Here is a 14,136-nt window from a genome sequence, read left to right as displayed (position 1 = left end):
TATCATCTTTAGTGCTGGCCAACTCACACAATCAAACGCTTTGAATATTCGGCAGCCGATGTTAAGGGCCATGCATGTGCTGTCACTGAGACTGGACTGCCCACATAAGTATGCTATTGGATCCAACCCAATGTTTGTTTTTGGAAGTGATTGAAACAGCAGAAATAGAACAAATAGGAACTATTTCCTATTCAGTTCTGACTCTATATATCAATACATTTATGGACTGATTTTTTTGTTATAAACTTTAAAAGTAAGATTTATTTTTATTTTTTGGACTTAGAGAATAAATAATACAACTGAAAATCAGAATTATATTTTTTATGTATGGATGATGAAAATATATATAGTTGTAATCTATTTTTAACCTTCCTAAAGGGACAGTTTTAGAAGCTGGGCTAATCCGCATACTATTTTGATTTTAGATACACTAGCCATTTAAACAGCTTTGAAATTTATACAATTTTTGTTTAGCTGTCAAAACATTTAATTATACTGTGCCTTGAAGGTGTAAAGCTGTCAAATAAATCAGAGTCTTTGCATAAATGTTTGGTGAATTGCTCTGACTACTACACCATAGATGCTACTTGGCAAAACTTTGCGTTAAGCATTTAGTCAGCAGGTATAGGGCAACATTGGTACAATGATGGCTAATTACTTGCAAAACAGCAGGTAGTAATGGAGTGGATTAAGTTTCTCCATGCTCAGCTTCAGGGCACTGGGCAATTTTCAAATGTTATATACAGAGTATCTGCACTTTTTTGCAATGCTCAAAAAGTTGGTATCACTAAATGGAATAAACATTGGCTCAGAAAGGGATCTGTGCATTAATGAAACTGACCTGAAACTATGTATCTAAAATGAAAATCTTTTGTTGCTTGCATTTACGGGGGAAAAAAATTATTGCATGTGCGATTACTAAAGTTTCAAGAATCTGATTAATCTGAATTTTTCTTAGAGGAATGAGAGAGAGAGAGAGAGAGAGAGAGAGAGAGAGAGAGAGAGAGAATGTGTGTGTGTGTGTGCGTGTGTGTGTGAGTGAGTGAGAGTGTGAGAGAGAGAGTGATAGTAGTGGCAATGCAAACTCTAAACTTGCCAAAGGTGATTGGGGTGAAGTAAATTAGTTCCCCTTTGAAGCTTTTCTTCTTTCCTCCTTTCAGAATGAATGGGGAGGCTCTTGAATGAAAGCTGCTTTTCATTAGTGCCACCCAATACCTATTTGAAAGAAAAAGCCCTCCTAACACATACAAACACAAGGGTAAAGGAAAGTTTCCCCTTTTTACAAGGAAGAGTTCAGCTAAACAGCTCCTAGCTTCTCTTTCCAGTCAGGTGGCTTCAAATCAAAGTTAATTACTGTAGTCATTTATTCTAATCACTCTCTTCGTATGGCTAGCTGCATTCTGTCATGGGGTGGCATCGTTTGAAGCCAGTTAGGTTTGAAAGCCACTGCAGGGTACTTGAGCCTCATTAGTGAGGCTTATCCATGCCTGGCTCTGGATGTGATCCCTGATTAACTCTCAGTTAGCCTTCCTCCCCAGACAACACTCCTCCCTTCCTCTTTAGTTCCAATTAACTCTTGCCTTGCTGTCTGCTTTTTACTCACATCGGGACACAGAAGCATACAGACATGTTATTTAGCTGTCTTTTTGTTTGTTTAGACTGAAATGCTAAATGTATGCTAGTGTTACCCACCTACATTGGTTAATTTGCACTTTTTTTCAGAAGTTGAAAATTGTGATTATGACACACTTTTTTACTTGCTGAAAAAACATCAACCTATCAAAGGTAGTATAGCATTCCTCCTTAGTGGTTTTCTCAGCAGGAAGGGTTGTTGTTGTTGTTGTTGTTGTTGTTGTTGTTGTTTAAGAATAGTATGTGTGTTTCAGATTTTGGTTCAGCTGTGACTTAAAGGTCTCCATTTTGGTTTTTGTTCAGACCACTAAAAGTTTTGTAACTGAAGTGAAGGCTAATAGATGGACTATCCATTTAACATGCACATGAATGATGATGATGATGATTTCACAAAGCTTATCTGCAAAGTGGAGCAGAACAAATTAATGGGGATATTTTCCCCTGTCTTCTGCATTTCTACCACAGAGCATGGGGACACTGTCTAGTACCCTGTGTCCCTAACCACCATATAGCTGCATACTTATCTGTGACAGTATAGAGCAAGGATGGGCAACTTATAGCTCTCCAGATATTTTGGCCTACAATTCCCATCAGCCATAGCCAGTGGTGAAGGGTTGTGGGAACTGTCAGCAAAAGCATCTGGAGACCCACAAGTTGCTCATCCCTATATAGAGGCTTTGGCAGCCATGTCGGGCAGATGGTGCAGGGGTGAAAGGTTAGCATGTTTTTACCTTGTGCCACACTTCCAGGCCAGTTTGGAATCTCCTCTCCTGCAGCTGCTATTTGGAAGAGTTTAAAGCAAGGGTAAGCAACTTGGTGCGCCCCAGATGTTTTGGACTACAACTCCCATAAACCCCAGCCAGCATGGCCAATGGCTGTAGCCATGGTCCAGGGTTATGGGAATTGCAGGCCAAAAGCACCAGGTTTCCTAACCTTGGTTTAAAGAGACACACTTTTATCACGTCTAATATGACTATTAGTATCTAATGTCTTTCTTAATGCCCTAATAATTCCTATTTTCAGATCTGCCTAAGTAAAAGCTTTTGAAAGAGTAATGAGAACCAGGAGAGTAGTTAGTCATTACTAAGAATTCGAAGTCAACCTACAAGAAACCTAGGATGCAGGTCCAGCGATGAGCAATTCTGGTGTCTTGCTGACAATACTATTCTTTGAAGGATGCTCTGTTTGAAATGATGACAATAGTGTAGTTGTCTATTAAATATGGGAAAGATACTGATGCAGTCACTGTGGATATCGAGGACAAATTTGCAACTTTTCTTAATGACTTCGATCTTAGTGCATGATGATACAGCTGCAAAGGAACATGACATTCACAATATTAAACAAATAGTATATATAAGCCATGTTCTTTTGAAATTCATAGCATACACACACACACACACACTGTACTCTTGAGAGTTGTGTTGTATTGCCTTGCAAAATATGATTATTTACAAAGCTGCTTTAGAGCTTGCCCAGAACACAGTATGTAATGGGTATAGAGAAAGAGATGTAGCGTCTTTTCTTCCTCCACATTCCAATGCAGTCCCAAGTGATCACTATACTAATTTAGCTTTAAATGTTAGATTTTTACAAATGCCATGGTTGCAATGCTATTGCTATTTAACAATTATTTAGTCCTGTTTTGTGCCTGGTGCACAGATCACACCAGTTCTATCCAGCAGGTTTAACTAGAGAGCTGGTGAAGGATCATGGCTATGTCCATGAGCATATGACCGAGGAAATTCCTATTTCAAAGCGCAGATCAACCATGAGTTCACAGAGTGGCCTTAAGCAACCCACCATTTCACAGCCTCAGGTCCTTTTGGCAATAGAAGATGAAATAATACTGACCTACCTTATAATAATAAAATACAGTCAAAACAATATCAAATCCTCAACCATTACAACTTGGCAGGATAAAATGGATAGCACCCACAGAAATGTTTCATAAAAGGCCTTGCTGAATAGGATGCTTGTTTTGGGGAGAAATACTGAATCCTGCTTCTGGTGGGTCATTGAAGCACTCCCCCCTCCCCAAAGAGTGTTAAATTGGGAATTGTGGAGTTTCCCTTTTTCACTGCAAAGGCTCAACCTTGGAAGATATGAAGTTATGATAAAGGAGAGAGGGGAGCGCCTTGGGAGAGAGAGAGCCTACTCCACAAATTCAGATAATTGGTGGTCATCTGAGTTTGTGAAGTAGGTACAGGTTATAGGATATTGCTTCTTAGCTTTAAACCCTGGCACTTCTCATTGTATAAATTAACAGCCATTGGCAGAGGACAGGATTTGGGAGAGCAAGGCAAAAAGAACTGATATAATATGAGTAGTTGTGGAATTGAAGGAGGAGTTCTAGCCTAGTAAGAAGTTTACAGTCAGATGTTTCTTGGAATATGCCAGATGTTCATCTTGCTTTTTCCTCCCCACCATTTAGAGGACATTTGGTTCCCAGCTCTCTTATTAGAAATGTATTCTTCTAGGAGAAAGAACGATTTTCGGCTTGGGGTGGACAGATCGGTCACTTTTAGGTTCCTGTCAATTTCACATGTCTTCTTCATTCATATGTCTATTCCATCCCATTTCTACATTAATCTGCATTTGTTTGATGCATTTATTTGCATGTTCTAAGTTATGCAAATACACATATTTTATGGTAAAGCACATATTTTATATGCATTTTAAAATAACATTTGGTACATATTTGAATGAAAGCCAAAAAAAGGAAATCCCAACAGTGATGCCAAAAATCAAGTCATTTCTCTTCCAAATGTAGACCTAACAAAATCTTTGAGCATCCCTCCTTTCAATAAATGTTTGGCTGTTTCCAACATATTTCCTTTGAAAACCGGATAGACTTGGACAATAGACAAAGGCTAGCGCAGTCCCCAGGGCTGACAGAGATCATATATACGAGCAAACATCTTGCATAGACTATGTTCTTCATTTGTATGGGAAAATCAAGGTGCAAATTGTGTCATAGATTGGATACTCTTCGCAAGCAAGCATGTTGTCCTTTCTCCATGAACTGATTGGCTTTTCTTAGTTCTTTCTACAAAAGTAAAATAGAAGCAGAAACTGTGTAGTCTTGATACTTTTACTATTATTAGATTGTAAGCCTATGTGGCAGGGTCTTGCTATTTACTGTGTTATCTGTACAGCACCATGTACATTGATGGTGCTATATAAATAATAATAATAATAATAATAATAATAATAATAATAATAATAATAATATTTAGCAAATATCAGCAGAATATTTCTTCATGGAGAACAGTCTGATTGAAACACTTTCCTTAGCATTATATACTCCTGTGTTTTCCTTTCTTTGAAATGTATTCCATAATGTACAAGATCATATGCTTCCCTCTTGTGCTGGTTTTTATCCCTTGGGTTTTTAGGTGTGTAGCAAAATACATAGATTACTAAAAAGTCATTAAATAGATTGCATTTCCAGAAATGGTGTCAAAACTGTAGCCTATTAAAACAGCATCAAAATCGTGTGATAAAATGACTACAATCTGAGAAGCCTACTTTCTCCTAGATTGCTGTTGCAAGCAATGGCTTGTGAAGGTGATACATTAAAAACAAAAGCTAGGTAAAATAAACATTACTATTGATATTATATGACACATTGATTCTTCCAATATCAACATTAGGAAACTGTTGTTTTTGTTAATTTTTCTGTGTTTTCTTTTTTATATATAGTTCTCTCTAGTGAATTAACCGCTAGACCTCCAAAACAAAGCCAGTATTTTAAGAGTTAATTTCTTATTAGGAAGAGAGGAAATCTGGTAACTATTGAAGAGACTAGACCTAATGGTGCACACAAACAATTTGTCAGTCTTCGTAAACGTGAATCGCTTTCTGCGAAGTGACTGTTCTTGCTTTGTTTGAACAGACTAAACTTTTCCTTTTTCGACTTTAAATCTTAGAAGGGAATGTGATCCACATATTCAATCAAAATCATTTAATTCAAAGCATATTTTGATTGGAACAAAGCTGACATGGAAAGAAACTCCAGAATTTTTTTTCAAAGTTGAAAGGACTTTTTATCATATATTTAACAGGAAAATTTGAAACGGTTCTAATTAGGCTGAAAAAAACAGCCTTCATCGTTGTAAATTAGAAAGGTCATACATCAGTGTTAAGGAAACATTACTGGTAGTGTTTGAAATCCAGCGCATACAAACATAACAGTCTGCTTTATTTTTAAATGTTGTGTGTTGCCCATAGTCTCATGTGATACTTAAACTTATACCCCTTAAGAAAATGTGTGTGTGTGTTTGTGTACGTGTAAAATACAAATACATAAATTTAAGTCTTGTTAAGTAGATATTTTCCTATTTTTTTTAATTTTAAAATTTGCATTTGCAGATTATTTGGTTCATGTTGTTACACTCTGTTTTTAAGAAATCACATTTTTATACGTTGGCAATGCTAATAACCTTTATCTTACAATTTTGGGTGCAGAAAATTGTAAGAACAGAAATCCCACAGAAATCCTGTAATTTATATATACGAGCCACATACACTTATATGATGGGGGCTGACACCACTGGCAATCATTAGATTCTGCTGGAATGTGTACAGTATAGAAATGGCCTGTTTTCAACATTTGTGCTTGATTTCTGCTTGTTTAATTCATTTCAGGGAATAAGGTAATTGGGAATGCAGCCTGTTTTGTTGAACAATCCTATTACAAACACCTTTGTTCACCTAAAATGAAAATTGCTATTCATTTCAAAGATATGCTTGGGTCTAGTCCATATGTTTTTTCAGCTCCAAAATAGTTCTTTTGACTCTGATTGTTTAGTGAAACTATTGTCTAAACTGTTTTAAAATGTGTGAGGGCATAAGAATACACTAAGAGAAATAATAATAATAATAATAATAATAATAATAATAATAACCTGAGACATATTGTGCATGTATCTTGATAGTATTAAAGTACTAATTCTATAAATGCTTAATTTCAAGCAAGACTCACAGTTAACATTTTAATCATATGTTATGAAACCACATTATACAATACTATATGGGTGAAAGGTCTGTTCTGCTCACATAACACTGGCATTTTCTAGTTTGTTGCTTTCAAAACAGAAGATTGAGGCTATTAAAATACAGTTCCTATTTTGTTGTATTTGAGGAGGGAATGTTAATAGTGCCTGATCGAATTGCATTGCTCTTAAAATATTTATGAGCAATTGGGTGTTTTCCTTTTCAGCCTCTTAACCTTAGTATGAAGATGATTTTGGGTGCATTTTTGCTTTGTGAATGGTTAAATGAAAGTTGCTAATAGGTGTTTGTGTTTGACATCTGTACGTTGTACTTTTTAACATATCTCAAGTGTTTTCGCCTTGGTCTAATAGATCTCATTAAAAAAATAGATATCAGACTGAAGACAGTTTGTCAAAGCTAATATGAGTCCCACCGGACTGAATTGACAATTTGTGTGTGGCTTTCCATGGCAGTCCTCTTGTGGTCTTATTTGATGCTTAACAATTGGGCATTAGTCTCTGATTTATTTTACAATAACTCAATACAGCTGAATATTATTGTACTGTGTTGGATGTTTTAGTGGATTTTCTTTTTTACAAAATTTTCTCAGAGCACATATAGGGTGTAAATGATGTATCCTGTCTACTGTGGGAGCACTAACAATTGATTGGTTAGGGTTTAAGAGCAACAAGGGGGAAGGGGCTTAGCATACCCTAGTTGCACACCGTATTTAACTGTAGCTTTAATGAGCACTGTCTGTGTCAGAAGCTTTGAGTGATCCTAAATGTTTAGGACCCCTTAGTTTTCCTTTATTTTATTTTTTTTATTTTAGAAAATTTCAGTTTTCTGAGAGTGAAGAATAAATTAAACTTGCACGATTATTTATGGAGGGAATTTGCTATGTCTACAATCTTTACACACAAAAGCATTATAGACTTCATATTTACTATTCAATCAGTTTTATAAAGCAGCAACTCTTTGTCTTACGTTTCAATAATCTCTTTCCACTGTAACTAATTTGCTAACGTATTTATAATGGTTAACAAGAATCTATGAAATAATCTGAAAACATTTTTCAAAGTTTTTTTTAAATAGTTGTGAATATTGCTGTTCTATTTAGTCACTTTATGTTTAGCTATCATACTCACAATGGTGAAGTTCAAAATACCTTGATGTAATGAAAATAAAATAAATAACTCTCATGGCCTACTCCATTGTTATTATCCCTCTATGTTTTATAGAGTTAGGCTGCAGTCCTGTGCATAGTTACAGGGCTTGGTACTGATCCATTGAATTCAATAGCACTTACATGTGAGTAAGCATGCATACAATTGCATTGTAGGTATATTTTGCCTAAAAATAACTTTTTATGCTAACTTTATAAGATGAAAGCAAAAATAATGAGGGTAATTTACACTCTTTTGTATTTATGTTGAATGCTAGTGGGGGGTTTCCTTGATGTGTAATTTGATGTGTAATTCGAGATGAATGCTGAACAATATTAGAATAGTTATCCAGCCTCATTGGCTTTATGAAGTTTAATATGAGAATTAAATGTATATTTGTGTTCTTCTTAGGATTTTAGAGCAGAGCAAGCCATGTATGTTTCACATTTTGAACATAAAGTATCTTCCCATTTTTCACACATCTTTTTCTTTTAGGTGAAATAGATACGAGAGAATTAAATATCTAGTGCTTAATGTTTCTAGAAAGAAAGCAATAACAAAATTAATTCACATGATTGCCTTATGGAATTTTATAGCCTCAAAGTGGAGTGCTATGGGGGCACTCATGAGAATTCTCACAGTTTTTAACTTATTAAACAATTTTGAAATCATTAATATTTAATCAGATCGGCTGTTTTTTATAGTTTTAATTGTGTGTGTGTTTATGAACTTCTTATTATTTTTATTTAAAGTACCAGCCAGAGTATTGCTTACGTAAATAAGAGTAGCTTTCCTGGTAGATATATGTATTGCAAAATTTTCCCATATGGTCATTCATTTTATTTTTTTGGTGGCTGGGTAGAAGAGAAGACTGACTTGACATACCGTCTAGTCATCCATTCTAAAGGATGTTTGTAGCAATTCACTAACTGAGCTTCTAAATGAAAAAAATGATATGAACATGAAGATATGGATAGAGCTTTTCTTGATTGAAAGTTCTAATTAAGTGAATAGAGGAAAATTAACTGAAATTAGCTGTCAGAAAATCACATTTAAATGAGTGATGAGTTGCTCAGGCAGTAAACATTTAAATGATATAAATTGCCATTTAAGTGTATGGTTTAATGTTTGTCATGCATTAACATGACACGAGATTGCAGTGACAATCAAGCAGCTTGCTCTAATTTGAACATATTTAGGGCTTTTGTGTGGAGTGCACCACACAAATTAAGACAATTGCTGTTTTTATGTGTCAATTTAAATGTTTCTTCAGGCATCAGTTAATGAAACTAACCAATCATTTCTGTATGTACACAGCGGAGTGGTTTCTCAGGGTTTGAGCAGTTTAAATTAGGCATTTCCTTGAAAAGGAAACCATGCTAAATTTCTATACCTTATAAACGTGCCGTTTCTTTGCATTGTTTCATCTGCACTTCTTAAACCGAAAAAGAGAATGCAGTTTTGCACAAAAGATCTTGCATCAAATCGCTGTGGTAACTCCCTCTCTATTCCACCCCCCAAATTAAGAATACGATGTTTTTACTAAAAAAAAAAAAAAAAATACTGACAAATGTTTTCTCTGTCACATTTACTGGTCCTTCTTGTATTTCTGTAAAGTATCTTACTGTAAAATAAGTTCCTGATCAGCTTTCTTGCTGAATGAATGATTCTGTACATTTATGCCAAGAGACCCTTCATACCAGTTCATTTCGACACATGGGCAGCTCCATGCACATAAAGAAGTGTGTGTGTGTGTGTGTGTGCATGTGCAGTTTTCCTCCTTAAAATGAAGAGGAGCTTCTTGCAGGCAGGGTGTGAGAGCCAGCCCTGGACAGTTTGCTCTCTCGGGCAAAGGACAATTCCCCCCATCCCATGTACAGACTTCCAGTTGAATATTTCCTCAACACTGTGTTGTCTTTCAAACCTAAAAGCAGTAGGATAGCTTGGAGAGGTCTCAAGGCAGGCCATGTGGCACACACAGCTCTGTCCTCCACAAAACTCCTTGTCATTGCCCCCCAGCACCTGCTGCCTGAGGTGGCTGTCTCATTGTCTAATGGTCAGGCTGGCACCAAGGAGCATGTCTGAATATTAGCCAGGCCCTCTGAGCCTGCAAGAGATAACTAGATGGGGTGATCCATATTACAAGGTGACTAGAACAGTGCAAATTGTTTCCTGTGCACACAAGATGTTTTGTGTACTCAGGTCATGTGTTCTGTACATGCTTGCCCAACCCCTCATGTGCATGTTTGTATCCACTTCCCTGGTCAGAGCTGTACAAATGTTGATACATGCTTTAATATAGCCAGACATATGGGAACAAACACATTTTGACAAATAGATTGCCTTGTCGTGTATCTAGCCAGTAGGAGTGTTGGATTTGTGCATAAGACTTGGGTTTAAATCCTGGATTATCCATAATTCATTGGCTTGCCTTGGCCAATTTTCTCTCAGGCTGAGTGTTCTAAAATGAAATCCAGGAGGAGTATGAGAAATTACCGAAATCAGGCTTTATAAAGTACTTTACATAGGCAGGACTTTTCAATAATAGAAATAGACATGTGGATTCTTAATATAGAAGCATTAGCTAAACTGATTCTCATGGTGATTTTGGATCCTATGTTTATGTTTGTTAAATATAATGTCATCAAAGTATCTTTAAAACAATTTGTTCTGCTGTCTAGTGGACGAATTTTGAACAAAGATTGATTAAAAAAACACCACATGTGTATTTTGTAACTACGTTACTGTAGTTATATAGTTTCCAGAGAAAATGACTTTGCTGTGGCAAGTTCACTGAAATGTTAGGAGCTCTTACATGAGGCTCCTAAAGTATCACAACCCTTCTTCCTCAGTCCTAATGTGGAACAAACACACAGTTTTTTTCAGTACCAAACCTCTTCACATGATAATCTGTTAAGAATATTCTGATGCAACTAGGCTTCTCTCTATGCTTCTGACAAATGACAAAACAATTCTGAAGGATAAATGTGTCATTTTTAACAATGGTAATAGTTTAAAATGCAATTTCTTGTAAACCGAGGAGTAAACTTGCAACAAAGCATTGCTTTCTTTCAAGAAGAGTTGAGGACAAAAGTGGAATGCTGGTTCTTAAATGAGCATGCTTGCTTCATGGATGAAGAGATGAGCTAACGGAAAAAAGTAATCCTAAACCATTAATGACTGATGTGCAACAATTATGATTAAAATGAGTTAAATACACATGACCGAGACCAGGGTGTACCCCTTTACATATAGGGCTACAAGATAGGGCTAGATTCTTAACATGCACATTCTAGTGATTATTGTTGTTGGTTGTTGTTGTTATTATTATTTAGTGCGTTTCTATACCACCCCATAGCTAGAGCTCTCTGGGCAGTTTACAAAGATTGAAAACATTAAATACAGTATACAAAGTTTAAAAACCATTTACCTAAAACACACAAAAAATATACACGGAGACAACATATATCTAAAAACAACTTTGAATGGCCAACCATGTTGCCTCTTCAACCTGGTGCCATTTTAATGATTCTTTAAGGAATCTGCTGCTGAATTGAAGCCATGAATGAATTATAGTATATGGGTGCCAGCCAAAGTAATGCTGGGCTGCACATAATTGTGCTACAAGAGCCAGTGTGGTGTAGTGGTTAAAGTGTTGGACTGGGAGTTGGGAGATCCCAGGTTCTAGTCCTCACTCAGGCATGGAAGCTCACTGGGTAACTTTGGGTCAGTCACTGCCTTTAAGTCCATCCTAGCTCACTGGGATGTTGTTGTGAGAATAAAGTGAAGAGGAGGAGGATTATATATGCCATCTTGGGGTCCTTGGAAGAAAAAAGGTGGGATATAAATGTAATAAATAAATAAGATCTGTGGGACCCATTCTAAGTGTAGGTAAAAGGTTGCAGAATCAGCAGCTGTTTGAAACTCCCTTGATTCAGTGCTAGTAACACAAAAAAATACTTTTGACAGACTGCAATACTTTAGTAAATTAAATTTTGTTCAATTTATGATATGCCCAATTTATGATTTGCATTTAAAAATTAGTAATTGTTTTTAATGTATTGACAGTATTTTGTAAAGATTCAGGAAACTATTAGGTAGGAATAAATTTCAGGACCCATATAAATGGCATTGTGTTCTCTTGCAGGCCTTGGAGAGTGAATTCGTTTCTTGCCAGCTTCACCAGTGGATTGATCTGATTTTTGGCTACAAACAGCAAGGGCCAGAGGCAGTCAGGTCCCTAAATATATTCTACTATTTGACATATGAAGGAGCTGTCAATCTTAATTCAATAACAGATCCTGTATTGAGAGAGGTAAGTTTGTTAGTTGTGGGAGAGTAAAACCTACTAAGGAGTCTGTCTTTATATGAATATTATATGGACATATTCCTGACTGTATGTTTGTTTCAGCCCGTTTCCGCATCAGTATGTGAAATTGCCCCCCTGTAAAAAATATCAGCCCACAAATTCATACACATTTTTGTTTGCGTATTTCCAAATAGAAGCATTTTTGTACACACCTTTCCATAATGTGCACACTTTTTACAAGTGTTTTTCCCTAATATAATGTGCGCATTTTCCCCTAATATATGCATTTCCTTAAATATATCTATTTTTGTGCACATATTTTGAGTTGCAAACTGAATTGCAAAAATTCTGAGAAGTGGATTTTGGTGCACAGGTGCCTCCAAGTTTATGTAGATTCAGGAGGTGCAAATTCGGTATATTCATGTAAAAAAAAAACCAGATGAAACTAATTGCTTCTATACTCTGGAATGCAGCACTAATACAGCTGCTCTTCTTCCTTCTGACCTCAAGTTAGCAGGCAAGAAGAGATCCACCATAATATTTATTTATTGAAACATGACTCTTATCAACTATATGTACAAGCATACATACACTCTCCATCTCCCCTTGCACCCTGGCCTCTCTGCATGTCTGAATGACTGTTAGCTCCATCAGAGCACAACATCCTATCACATCCTATCTGTTAAGCCTGCAAGGAAAACTGTGAATGCAATACTAGGGTAACTGCTGATTCAAGATTTGAACAACTGAGTTAGGCACCATAGTATGCTTACCAAGATTTCCTCTGAGCTTCCTTCTTAGATGATGGACCTAGAAACATCTCTTCCCCAAATGTTTCTTCAGTTTTATGAAATATAAAAAGTGACTTGGGGATTTGAACAAGAGCTTGTCAAAGGGGAAATGCCATTTTACTATAACAGTTGCAACTTTTACTACTACTGATTTAAAGATGGCTGCTTTTAGATGAACTGGATGGTTATGCATTAGGAAGAGCACCTGTATACTGTATATGTTTGACTTAGCAATTTCACTGGTGATGTTTTGAAGTATTTTAGTATTATCAGCTAGTTTTGAACGAACGCCCTTCAAGTTGTAATCAGCACTGTAATTAGACTCTGTGTATTACATCTACATTCTAACTGCTTTAAGAATTTATTGGGAGCCACAAGTAGTTAGAAGCTGCACCGATAGCCAGACTGGGCAGCACCCTGAGCTATTGTTGTATTATTATTTGACATTTATATGTGAGTATGTGGTTGTCAATCAGTCAATTCTTTATTACAGTCAACAGACCAACAGTTGCAACTTTTCCTACTGCTGATTTAAAGATGGCTGCTTTCCTATGTTTCAGTGTTCTGCTGGTGTTAACATGGAATGCTTCCCTCCATGGACCAGTTTGGTTCCTATTATGATTACACAGGATGAGAACCATGCAAAATGATGTCATCATATGAAGTCTTTCCCAGCTCCCTGCAAGCAGCAGTTATTTAATTAAGATGGGGAGAAAAATGCCAAACATGTTGCCATCTCATCATGAGTTTCTTTTAGTTGTTGGTCAGATACATGGGGAATATGTGGGTTGATGGCAACCATGCATCCATCTGTAATGTCTAGTTAGGCCCTTAGAGAACAAAGATATAATTAAAGGTGTATCTAAATGGTTTTTTTTTATTACACAAAGGGAAAGGGACATATAGAATGCTGGCTTCTTCTCTCTTTTGCCAAGAAGTCCTGAATGCTAAAGAACCCCCAAATTATTTCCCACTATCATAATTTCCTAAATAGTTAGCACATGTGGCAAACTAGCATCACTATGATTTCTGAATAAAAGGATTTTATTATCTACTTTCCTATTTCCATGATGTAATCAGCATAACTGCCTGCAGCACATTAAACTTTTATGTAGTTTTTAATTGTTCTAAAACAGCTGTATTATCAATAAAACTGAGAAGCAGGCTCAGTTATACTTTGGCCTAAAACAAGTGTTTAGTAGCAACAACAACAAAAATAGAAATCCATTCTGAAATGGTA

General features: G+C 36.2%; 1 protein-coding gene across 3 annotated transcripts in view; it reads left to right on the top strand.

Moving 5' to 3' along the window:
• The window catches only part of LRBA (LPS responsive beige-like anchor protein), a 424,729-nt gene that overhangs the window by 360,474 nt on the left and 50,119 nt on the right, over window positions 1-14,136 (top strand). For all 3 annotated transcript variants that reach the window (XM_063136108.1, XM_063136109.1, XM_063136107.1), the window contains exon 48: window positions 11,944-12,111. In XM_063136108.1, coding sequence (XP_062992178.1) covers window positions 11,944-12,111 — 168 coding nt within the window. The remainder of the gene's footprint in view (window positions 1-11,943; window positions 12,112-14,136) is intronic.

The sequence above is a fragment of the Elgaria multicarinata genome, chromosome 10 (assembly GCF_023053635.1).
Source record: "Elgaria multicarinata webbii isolate HBS135686 ecotype San Diego chromosome 10, rElgMul1.1.pri, whole genome shotgun sequence".
In the NCBI taxonomy this organism is placed as follows: Eukaryota; Metazoa; Chordata; class Lepidosauria; order Squamata; family Anguidae; genus Elgaria; species Elgaria multicarinata.
Note: the sequence above shows the minus strand (reverse complement) of the source record. Positions and strands in the feature narration are given on the sequence as shown.